The 11,050-nt window shown below is 36.5% G+C and overlaps 1 protein-coding gene across 3 annotated transcripts; it reads left to right on the forward strand.

Annotated features, from left to right (window-relative positions):
- Positions 1-911: 911 nt before the first annotated feature.
- LOC144548160 (plant/protein (DUF810)) lies at positions 912-10,115 on the forward strand. Of its 3 annotated transcripts, none has more exons than XM_078296868.1 (27): positions 912-1,306; positions 1,804-1,849; positions 1,979-2,154; positions 2,411-2,475; positions 2,629-2,950; positions 3,034-3,100; positions 3,342-3,495; positions 4,669-4,836; positions 5,183-5,293; positions 5,583-5,792; positions 6,050-6,151; positions 6,233-6,466; positions 6,549-6,623; positions 6,716-6,790; positions 6,971-7,156; positions 7,268-7,426; positions 7,554-7,646; positions 7,753-7,824; positions 7,926-8,043; positions 8,122-8,303; positions 8,414-8,495; positions 8,592-8,702; positions 8,957-9,063; positions 9,172-9,249; positions 9,330-9,425; positions 9,525-9,620; positions 9,709-10,115. In XM_078296868.1, exons 2-27 carry the CDS (start codon positions 1,842-1,844, stop codon positions 9,868-9,870), a joined length of 3,309 nt encoding a protein of 1,102 aa, XP_078152994.1. In that variant the 5' UTR covers positions 912-1,306; positions 1,804-1,841; the 3' UTR covers positions 9,871-10,115. The 3 variants fall into 3 exon arrangements, with proteins under 3 accessions (XP_078152994.1, XP_078152995.1, XP_078152996.1); XM_078296869.1 differs by having other exon boundaries at positions 6,719-6,790; XM_078296870.1 differs by lacking the exons at positions 8,957-9,063; positions 9,172-9,249; positions 9,330-9,425; positions 9,525-9,620; positions 9,709-10,115 and having other exon boundaries at positions 8,572-8,703.
- The last annotated feature ends 935 nt before the right edge of the window (positions 10,116-11,050 follow it).

Below are 11,050 nucleotides of genomic sequence, written 5' to 3' on the forward strand. Positions count from 1 at the left end.
CAAGGAATCGGTAGAGGGAGAAATACGTTTGTTCCATGAATCGGTGGAGCTATTTCACATAAAATTTGTGAAGTTTATATAGTACTATTTCACAGAAAATAGCTCTGTTAATCCGCAAACACGTTTCTTCCACCACCGAAGTAAGAAATCAGAGAATTTGTAAAAGTTTATTCAGTGGAGCAAACATGTTTCTTCCTCTACAAATATAAGAAATCAATGGAACTATTTTTTATAAAATTCAATTCCTTCACATTTTTTCTGTTAAAATTATTAAAATTAATTGTATTTAAAAAAAAAAAAATCATCAAAGTCTTTAGTTTACCGACCTCTCGGAGCGCCGTGTGCAGAGAGCAGCCACCTCAGCATGGAAAGGGGAGCTTTCTTGCCAGAGTACAAGAAGCTCACATCGGGACCATGGCCGTACTTTATGATCTAGGTGTATTTAGAAAAAATGCAGTTTTGTTTGTCCCAACTACCGACCAAGCGGGATCTCTATTTGATCCTCAACAGCGCTAGGAAGTTTACAGTACAGATCGGACATCTCCTGTTGCGTCGAAAATCGTGCTAATCCCTCTTAAGGAAAATCTAACGGTAGAAGGCACTCTGGTAACTTTGCAGCGCTGTCAAGGATCAGCTAATTTTTAATCTCAGGCGCTTTACTCTGGTCGGAAGAAATAGGAGAGGAAGAAATATTTTTTACGACAAAGGAGCCGTCCACTTTCACTGAGGTAACAGAATATTTCTGTTTAGATTTGGACCGTCCGATAAGAATCCGGCATCTGATCCTAGTGACAATTCACCTTTATTATTCGTGCTGGATATGATGGGACGGTATAGATCTAAACAGAAATATTATGTTACCTTAGGGTAATGTGATCATATGAATTCGCTTTCTACCCTTTACCAATTCAACATATCTTATGTCTGGCAAACAGCTTTCCTATTTACCCCCTTTTTAGTTTCTATTCGCGGAGCTTCCCACTCCCTCTGCTCCGACTTCTCACTTCCCCGCCTCGCACTTCCTTTCTCTCCTTCTCTCTCTCTCTCTGTCGATGGCATTCATCAATTTCTCTCCACTCTGAGGATCCACCATTAGGCTCGAATCTGTCCCCACCGTCGTGATCATCGACCTCAGATCCGTCTCCGACCGTTGTTGTTGCCTTCTTCCATCTCCTAAGCGTTCTCGCCCGATCGCGATCAGAAAGATTTAACAGTGAACTTCACTACGGAGGATCACGTCGGGTTTCTAATGCTGCCTTTTTAGAGGTCACTAGTGAAGAGAGAGATCTAATTGAGACTAATTCAGGTACTTACTTCCATCTCGATTTGCAATTTCTGCTGCTTTCTTAGTTTCTTGAAAAACTGTACAGATCAGTAGAACTATAATATTTCACTGATAACGGCATTGCTTAAATGCACGGTATGGAGGTGTATTTCGGAATATGAGAGCTCGAACATCTTAAATTCCAAGAGGGATTACCTATACGATTCTCAAATCAGGTATAGTGATTGGGAAGGAACACTTTGGCCCAGATTATTGAATTACATGGAAAAGAATGGGAAAATTTACTGAATCTGACCCGCCTTACAATAGGAAGGCCTGAATCTGAAGCAAATGGAAGAACATTTTAGCAATTTAAGGCTTTTACTAGCTCCCTAATCTTAGTAGTACAGTATGTGTGGCATCATTATCACAAGTTCTGTATCACCTCACTTCTGCAGTAATTATTTAATTAAATGTTGCTATCTTATCATGCAATAGTTGTCATTATTAACCTCATTTTTGTTCCTTTTCTTTTGCAGAACATATCAAATAGGAATAGCTTAATTGATCTAGAGCTATGGAAGAGTATGCACAAAATTATTAAGCTTACTATCCTTCCTTTTCTTAATATGACTATCATTACTAAACTGTTATTGTTGCTTTTTGCCATCCCACTAATTTCTATATTTGAATTTCATTTTCTGTGATCGCCAGAGAAAATCCCATGCAGTTATTGCAGCATTATAGGCGTGACCGTCATATACTACTTAACTTCCTTTTATCTGGCAACTTGATAAAGAAAGTGGTCATGCCACCTGGCGCAGTTTCACTAGACGATGTAGATATAGATCAACTCAGTGTCGATTATGTTCTCAACTGTGCTAAGAAAGGTAGGTTAACTGAATGTTTCTAAAGGATTTTTCCATATACAACATCACAAAAGCTGGTTTTGCACCAACACCTTTCCCATTTTAATATTTTTATCACATCAGAAGGTTCCAACTAGCTTCCTATAATAACCGTTTACTTTAATGTACTTGTTAATGAGCTATTCATTGGAACCAACATTTGGCTGGGTGATGATGTGAGAAGCTCTCTCGCTTGGTAAATTTTGCTTGAATCATGTTGATTATTCTTCTCACACAGGTGAAACACTTGACCTATCAGAAGCAATTCGACTTTACCATGACAGCCTTGACTATCCATCCCTGGTAAATTGCTTGTCTGACTTCACTCTACTATTTATTTGACTCAGCTCATCTACTTGCACATATTGGTTGCATTTGTACATCAGTTATTCTATTATGCAATCAGAAACTTGCTCTTGGCATATGTCTGTTTATTTTTTTTTATATTTTATTCAGAGTGAAACTGGTGGAACAGATGAGTTCTTTCTAGTGACAAGGCCAGAAGAATCTGGATCACCACCAGCACGTGCACCCCCTCCAGCCCCTGCTGTGACCGAACTCCCAATATCATCTCCAGTTCCGTCAGCACCTATACTTCCTGACATGTCAAAGTCACAGTCATTCCACTCTCAAACTGTAGAAGAGAGGGACTTAACAATAGATGATATTGAAGATTTTGAAGATGACGAGGAAGAGGTCAGCAGTGCTAGGGCTACTTCTAGACGACAGCAGAATGATGCTACCGACCTCTCTTTATTACTCCCACCATTCCCAACAGGTCATTCCTTGTCTACATTTTCTTTTGTATTAATTTTTATTTTCATGTTGTAGCATTTTTAATATGTTTTTAAATATATTTAGGTATATCTGATGATGATCTAAGAGAAACGGCATATGAGATCCTTGTTGCGGCTGCCGGTGCTGCAGGGTATGATTTGATATTTTTTTGTATTTCTCCAAAAATAACTGTATTGGTGATCAGTATCAAATGGCTTCTTGTTTTGGTTAGTTAAATTTAAAATTCGCCTACTGATTCACAGAGGCTCTGACCAAAAAGATGGCCAAAACTCAGTGATGGATCGGGCTATTAGTACTAAAGTAAATATTCCAAGCCTTAAATGTTCGTTACAAATAAAGAACCAAGAATCATTAATGAATTTATTCTGTAGGGGCTTGATAGTGCCTGCAAAAGAAAAGAAAAAAGAAAAGAGGTCTAAAATAATGCGAAAACTAGGTCGAAGCAAGAGTGAGAGCATCACGTCCCAGGCACAACGAGCTCCAGGATTGGTCGGCTTGCTTGAAATTATGCGGGCCCAGCTTGAGGCAAGCAATCATATTCCTTCATATTTTCTCATTTAACTTGGTCGCTGATAGTCACAAGGTAGCAAATCATTGATGCAATCTTTAGTTTTTTTAAGTAGTGCAAGCAAGGTTGAAGGTTTTGTTAATATTGCTCAGTGTTGTATGTTTGTCCTTTTCGTTTGATAAATTTAGGGGCCACATAGTAAAGCCGGATCTTTTTTTAGGAAGTACTGGTCAATGCTTGCAAGAAAAGAATGAAAAACTAACGGAAACTGAAATTGGCTGGTATCTTGCTCATGATGTTTAAATCAGTCAGACTTATTTTTTGATGAAAGTGGTTGGAAGCCCACCGGTTTCACATAGGGGTGTTCATTAGGTCTGGTTTAATCGGTTTTGAACCGAACTGAATTAGTTTGGACCAAATGGTTCGGTTTTTTCGGTTTAATGGTTTGGTTCAGTTTGCTTTTTAAAACCAAATTATAACTTCGTTTCGGTTTGAAAATTTTCAAAACCGAAATAACCGAACCGACCGAACTTTTATATATTATAAATTTGGTCCGGACCGTCCCGGTTTATTTCTTAATCAATTGCTTTAAATCGGTTTATTTCTTAATATACTTCGGTTTATTATAAATCAATTGTTTTAAATAAAAAATTAATATATTTCGGTTTGAACTGAACAAACCGAAATACAACTTTGGTTCGGTTAGGTTTGGTTGCGATGCTAAATCGGTTCGGTTCGGTTCTATTTTTGAAACCGAATTACAACTTTGGTTTGCCTAGTTCGGTTTGGTTTGAACCAAACCAAACCGATGAACACCCCTAATTTCACATTGAAACCAAATTGTTTGAGCTTGGTACCAACCTCATATAACAACCTGCATGAAATCTAATTATCCAAAATACATGAGTTTGAGAAAATAACAAGCCCAACAGTTGCAAACAACTAAACGACAAAACCAGAAGATGAATTGGGATAAAAGAACAATTATTGAAACTAAATCAAATTGTTATCCAAAAGAACAACTATTGCAAACTATTATATCCTCAGCAAATACCAGACCCAAGCATTAGCATTAGTGCCTCTCAAATTTGAGACAGATTAGGTACGAGAACAAGACAATTTATCTGTATAGCATTAACACACACAAATTTTTGTTAATTTAGCATATTACTTTAAATTTTCTATTCCAGATTACTGAAGCTATGGATATAAGGACAAGACAAGGTTTACTTAACTCTCTTGTGGGCAAAGTGGGGAAACGAATGGATAACCTATTAATTCCATTGGAGCTCCTGTGTTGTGTTTCAAGAACTGAGTTCTCTGACAAGAAAGCATACATCAAGTGGCAGAAGAGGCAGGTCTGGTATATGTTTATACTTAACATAATTTGTCCTTCATTTGCTGGAAATGGATAATTACCTTTGGTCATTGTTTGGTTGGGAAATAGTTTATGAAATGTGGCTCCAATTTATTAGCAGAATAGCCCCATTCCTTATCTCTTTAATATAGGATTAGCAACTCTAGTGAGAGTTTCAACTAGGAATTGGACAAATAATTATTACTAAATTCTCATATATTTCTAGAGGGTATAATATTATATAGCCAGCGCCTCATTCCTGTGAAACATTCCAATCAAGTGATACCTTCATGTACTAATGTTATTTTTGATAACTGACTTACACATTTTTTGTTTTGCTTGTTTAGTTGAACATTCTGGAAGAAGGACTAATAAACCACACTGTTGTTGGGTTTGGTGAGCTGGGGCGTAAAATCAATGAATTGAGAAATCTCCTTAGAAAGATTGAAGAGTCCGAGGTTACTGTTTGCTATTTTTTTTTTGTGCACAATTACTTATTTTTTATTGTTTTGACTTATGGACTTCCAGCAACGAGAAACTGGCTTTTATCAATTATAAGAACTTTAGATGGTAGCTTATTTACAAAGAAGGTTGATAAACAATAAGCAGACCAAAAATGGTATTTGAATTGGTACCAAATGTTATGAATCCTGAAAAGAAAAAATCAGAAGTAATCTTTTATTCTGATGATGATCCTCACTGTAATCCTGGACGTTGTCTAACTGCCGTTCTTTTTCCCATTGAAAGACTCTGCCACCAGGACAAGCAGAGATTCAGCGAACTGAGTGCCTGAGATCTTTAAGAGAGGTGGCAACTACTCTTTCAGAGAGGCCGGCACGTGGCGATTTGCCAGGAGAGGTCTGCCACTGGGCTGATGGATATCACCTCAACATTAAACTCTATGTCACTATGCTCTCTAGTGTCTTTGATGTATTGGAAGAAGGCAAACTCACTGAGGTTTTCTCCTTTCTCCTTGAATTTTTTTTTGGTCATTTTTGTTTGGTTTTTATGTAGTTTGTATGGTACTGTACTGGCTACTAATACCTTATGGTTTTCAACAATAAGGGTGATTCTTTGTAAAATTCAACATAATTGCCTCACTAGAGCAAATTTGTGCTACCAGTTTCTAAGTATATTTAAGTAAAACCATAACCCATAGTATTGCACACCATTTCAGTAGGCTTACGTGTAAATTTTTATGGAATATTTACCAGGAAGTGGAAGAGATTCTTGAATTGTTGAGATCAACTTGGCGTATCTTAGGTATCACCGAGACCATTCATGACACATGTTACTCTTGGATATTGTTCCGCCAGGTAAAGAAAAATTAAAAATCTGAATTAAGCAAGGCTGTACAAGTAATAGTCAGGTAATATAGATTCTCTTGGCAAATGCAGTTTGTTATTACCGGAGAACAGAGTCTCCTGCCACTAGTGATTGAGCACTTGAGGAAAGTACCGTTGAAAGAGCAGAGGGGTCCACAGGAAAGATTGCACTTGAAAGCTTTAAAATGCTCCGTAGAGGGAGAAGAGGGGAGATATCAGGACTACATGTTTTTCCAATCTTTTCTCAGTCCAGTTCAGAAATGGGTTGATAAAATGCTCAATGACTACCATCTTCACTTCTCTGAGGTTTCATTCTGCCAAAAAAAAATGTGTCTTTCTGCTTTTCTTTATTTTGCTGAAGATTTATAATTACATACTCTACTTGTAGATGCCTGGTATGATGGCAGACATATTGTCAGTTGCTATGCTTACTCGACGGATTTTACTTGAAGAAAGTGAAAAGGTTTGTTTTTCTTTTTGATTAATTTTAGCAATAGGTAGTTTCTCTTTGGCTTTGTTATTTTTAAATCTCTGAAACACTCTCTTTACATGCAGCAGGTTTCCGACTCACCCAATCGGGAGCAGATAGATCATTATATCACATCTTCGGTCAAATTTGCTTTCTCAAGGGTGCGTTCATTATCCTCTCTTCTTAAATCAATAATTCCTGACATTCACGCCAAATATGAATTTTTTTTCTGAAAAACCCTTTAGAAAGGTGAAAACAAGCTTCACTGTCAATAATATATTTCTTGGTCCAAGTACTATTCCAAAAATTAAACCATTTTTTATAATATATTGTGTTCTCAGATCACTCAAGAAGCAGAGGATAAGGCAGATTCATCTGGTGAGCATTTCTTAGCAACCCTTGCTGAAGAGACCAAGAAACTCATGAAGAAAGATTCAACTCTTTACCTACCTATTCTAGCACAGTGGCACCCACAAGCTGCTGTTGCCTCTGCATCTCTCATTCACAAGCTTTATGGACAGAAATTGGTATGTACATGCTATCTCACCAACATTACCATACCTAATTTTACACAACAAAGGCAATCTACGTACTTTTCCAATTATTTTTTATTTTGATATGGTTTTTTGTTTTTACAGAGACCTTTCCTTGACCGAGCTGAGCATTTGACAGAAGATGCAGTTTCTGTGTTCCCGGCAGCTGATGGTCTGGAACAATACATAATGTCAGTAATGGCTTCTGTTGTAGGGGATGAAGGTCTTGATAACATCTGCCGCCAAAAGATCACACCTTACCAGGTTTTAATTTATTTAATAATGATTGATTTTGTCCTTCTTATTTTGTAGAAGAGGTAATATATAATGAAATTTGGTGTTCTCAACTATTTTGACTTAAATATTCTCTTCTCCCTCCCTCCTATCTTAGGTCGAAACCAAGTCGAGTACACTGGTGCTGAGATGGGTAAACTCACAACTTGACAGAATTAAAGCCTGGGTTACTAGGGCTGCTCAGCAAGAGGTAGTTACAGAAATTAGCAAAAGTCAACAGTCTTACAGAAATTAGCAAAAGTCAACAGTCAACTATTTTAACAATGTCAATAACTTTTCATCATTTCGTCCAACAGGCATGGGATCCAATATCACCTCAGCAACGTCATGGGGGTTCCATAGTTGAAGTTTACAGGATTATTGAAGAGGTAAAATACATGAATACAAAAAATGAATAAAGATTTTACAATTTAAAAGCCTGCAAGATTGTACTATGTAAATGGAATTCTTAATAAATAACTAAATGCAGACGGTAGATCAATTTTTCGGGCTGAAGGTACCAATGAGGGCCGAAGAGTTGTATAGTCTTCTTCGTGGAGTTGACAATTCCTTTGAAATTTATACTAATCTTGTGACTGCAGATTTAGGTATGATTCTTTCACATATCCATGTAATAAAGGAACTTAATTTTTATGCTATACTGATTTATTTAAATATTGGTGCAGTCAGCAAATTGGATTTGATGCCTCCAGTTCCGGCACTAACCCGATACAAGAAGGAAAACGTAATAAAGGCCTTTACTAAGAAGGAAAGCAGCATAGAAACTAGACCCTTGGATGACAGGAGATCTAGTGGAATCAATTCTCTCACTACAGTCAAGCTCTGTGTGCGATTGAACTCCATATATGTTAGTTTGCACTAATTTAATCAACTTTTGTTTTTGTTTTCATAAAAGCTTCTTATGCAGTGATCTTTTTTGTGTATTAACTAAAAAATTACTTTTGGTGATGCAAACAGTATGCACTTACACATCTAACTCGTTTAGAAGATAGCATCTATGAGCGGTGGTCAATTAAGAAAAAAGACTACATCAACATCAGTAATTCTCCCATATTTTTCAATTACAACAATTAATTCTTTGATGATCTGATAAGTTACCAGTTTTAAAATTGAAGTTTTTCTAAATTATATGTAGGAAGATCCATGAGTGACAAATCAAGAAATCTTGCCGCAATTCAGAAAAATCATTTTGATGGTTGCAGGAAAGAAATGAACTCAGCTATAGAACAAATGTGTGAATTTACAGGTAAGCCCTTCTAAACCAATGATTCTGGTACCACACCAGTTGTTAAGTACTGGTCATTTTGTCTGGCACTGGGCAGGTTTCTTACATGTACAATGGTTTGTCCCTCCTGGTTCTAAATATACAATTGGGAATAACGATGCATCTCTATCACTTGTACAATAATTAATTATCAAAGATTTTGTTAACTTCTAAATATGACAACCTCTTGTTAATTTTTGCAAAGTTGTAAATAATGTGTTGGATCATTATTCTAGGCACAAAGATAATATTTTGGGATCTAAGGGAGCCGTTTATTGACAACTTGTACAAGCACAGTGTGTCTCAAGCCAGACTCGAAACAATCACTGACTCTCTTGATTTGGTAAGCAGAATAAATTTGGTGTATATTTATTTGTCTAGGTTAATTTTCTGGGATTTTCCTTCCAAGTCATCATGTGAAGTATATCACCTGATGTATGTTCACTTTCAGGTTCTTAATCAACTATGCGATGTTATTGTGGAGCAATTGAGGGATCGTATTGTTACCGGGCTTCTTCAGGCATCCTTGGTACTTTTTTTGGAATCTTTCAGAATTTTGTGTTTTGTTGCTATTTACATATATGTAAATAAATTTTTATGTACATGCAGGAAGGTTTACTTCGTGTGATATTGGATGGTGGTCCCACACGTATTTTCTTCCCTAATGATTCTAAGTTGCTAGAAGATGATCTTGAAGTCCTCAAGGTCCCTCCCTCTCCTTGTATACAGAAGCTTAATATCTTTCATTCTAGCTATTTAGACCGAAATTTCCTTGTTCTTATTTATTCAATTTTCGAAAATCAGGAGTTCTTTATATCTGGTGGAGATGGATTACCACGAGGAACTGTTGAAAATCTAGTTGCACGGGTTCGCCACGTGATCACCTTAATTGGTTATGAGGTAATATGATACTTCCCAAGTAATATTTGGATTTTCCAACCTAGATCACTAGCTAACAGTACTAATTTTTCATGTATTTGCTTTTCAGACACGTATATTGATAGACGATCTGAAGCAGGTAACACAAGGTGGCAAAAGCAAATATGGCGCCAATGAGAAAACTTTACTGAGGATACTTTGCCATCGGCACGACTCAGAGGCCTCTCAGTTCCTAAAGAAGCAATTCAAGATACCTAGCTCAGCTTCTTGATCAAGCATCAAATTCCCTTTATTTCACTTACTATTTGTTAATTTTTCTCAATCAACACTTGACAATTACTTTTGTTAATAGTCAACAGCCAGTTATGGAGCTAATGGCCGCTAAGGAGTACTTTCATTTTTTTTGTCCCCAATTCCTTTGTGTAAATTTCGTGCGTTTGACCCCTTTTCAAGTATGTAGTCGCAGTACACTTGGATTTTGGCATTTCGTGTACCTTTTTTATAATTTCATGTGCAGCATAACCTTGGGACTCGTGATTTTCTCTCTTTTGTTTTAACAAAAAAAAAATACCAGTGTTCCTATGTAAAAAGTAGGAACTTTTTAAATGAAGTCCGACAAATAGCAATAAAAAAAAAGAGGGTTAACTCTATGCTAATTAAGGTGGCTTGGAGTGTTGTATTAGGGCTGTAACAATTTTTTTTTTTACTATTTAGAGACACTATTAGTATGTTTCAAAGATCTTCAATTGGAATGTTGGATTTGCAACGACAATCTTTTCTTTTCTTACGGAAACACTACTAGTGTGCTGTAAACACGTTCAATTAGAGTGCTGTATTATGACTACAAATACATATTTCTGTTGCCATACACTATGAGAGTGTTGTTAAGATCTCATAGTGTTGTTAAGATCTTCAATTGAAGTATGTATTAGAGTTGCAACTATTTTTTTCTCTTGTCATATTGAGACACTATTACATTACTGTAAATACATTCAATTAGAGTGTTTTATTGGGGTTGCATTTACTCTATTCTCATGCCATATGGAGACGTTACTAGAGTAATCAAAATACCTTCAATTGAAGTGTTGTAGTAGGGTTGTAATTAACATTTTCTCTTGCCATATGGAAACATTATTAGAATGCTACATATACCTTTAATTGAAGTGTTGTATTAGAGCTGCAACTACTCTATTCTCTTACTATATGATGACATTACCAGAGTAGTCCAAATACATTTAATTGAAGTGTTGTAATTAGAGTTGAAATTGTTACAGTATAGTGCATGCTAGAAGGTACATTTAAAAATTTACTGAGCGCCACATGCAATCTTACCATAACATGTAATCATTCACACGCAGTTTATGAATCATGTTACACACATGATCTAGCAGAGTGTTATAGTTCATACCTTGTCCTTTCGCGAGATGACGGGCTTGGGTGCCACTAGTTGC

The sequence above is a fragment of the Carex rostrata genome, chromosome 32 (genome assembly GCF_964058835.1).
Source record: "Carex rostrata chromosome 32, lpCarRost1.2, whole genome shotgun sequence".
Classification (NCBI taxonomy): Eukaryota; Viridiplantae; Streptophyta; class Magnoliopsida; order Poales; family Cyperaceae; genus Carex; species Carex rostrata.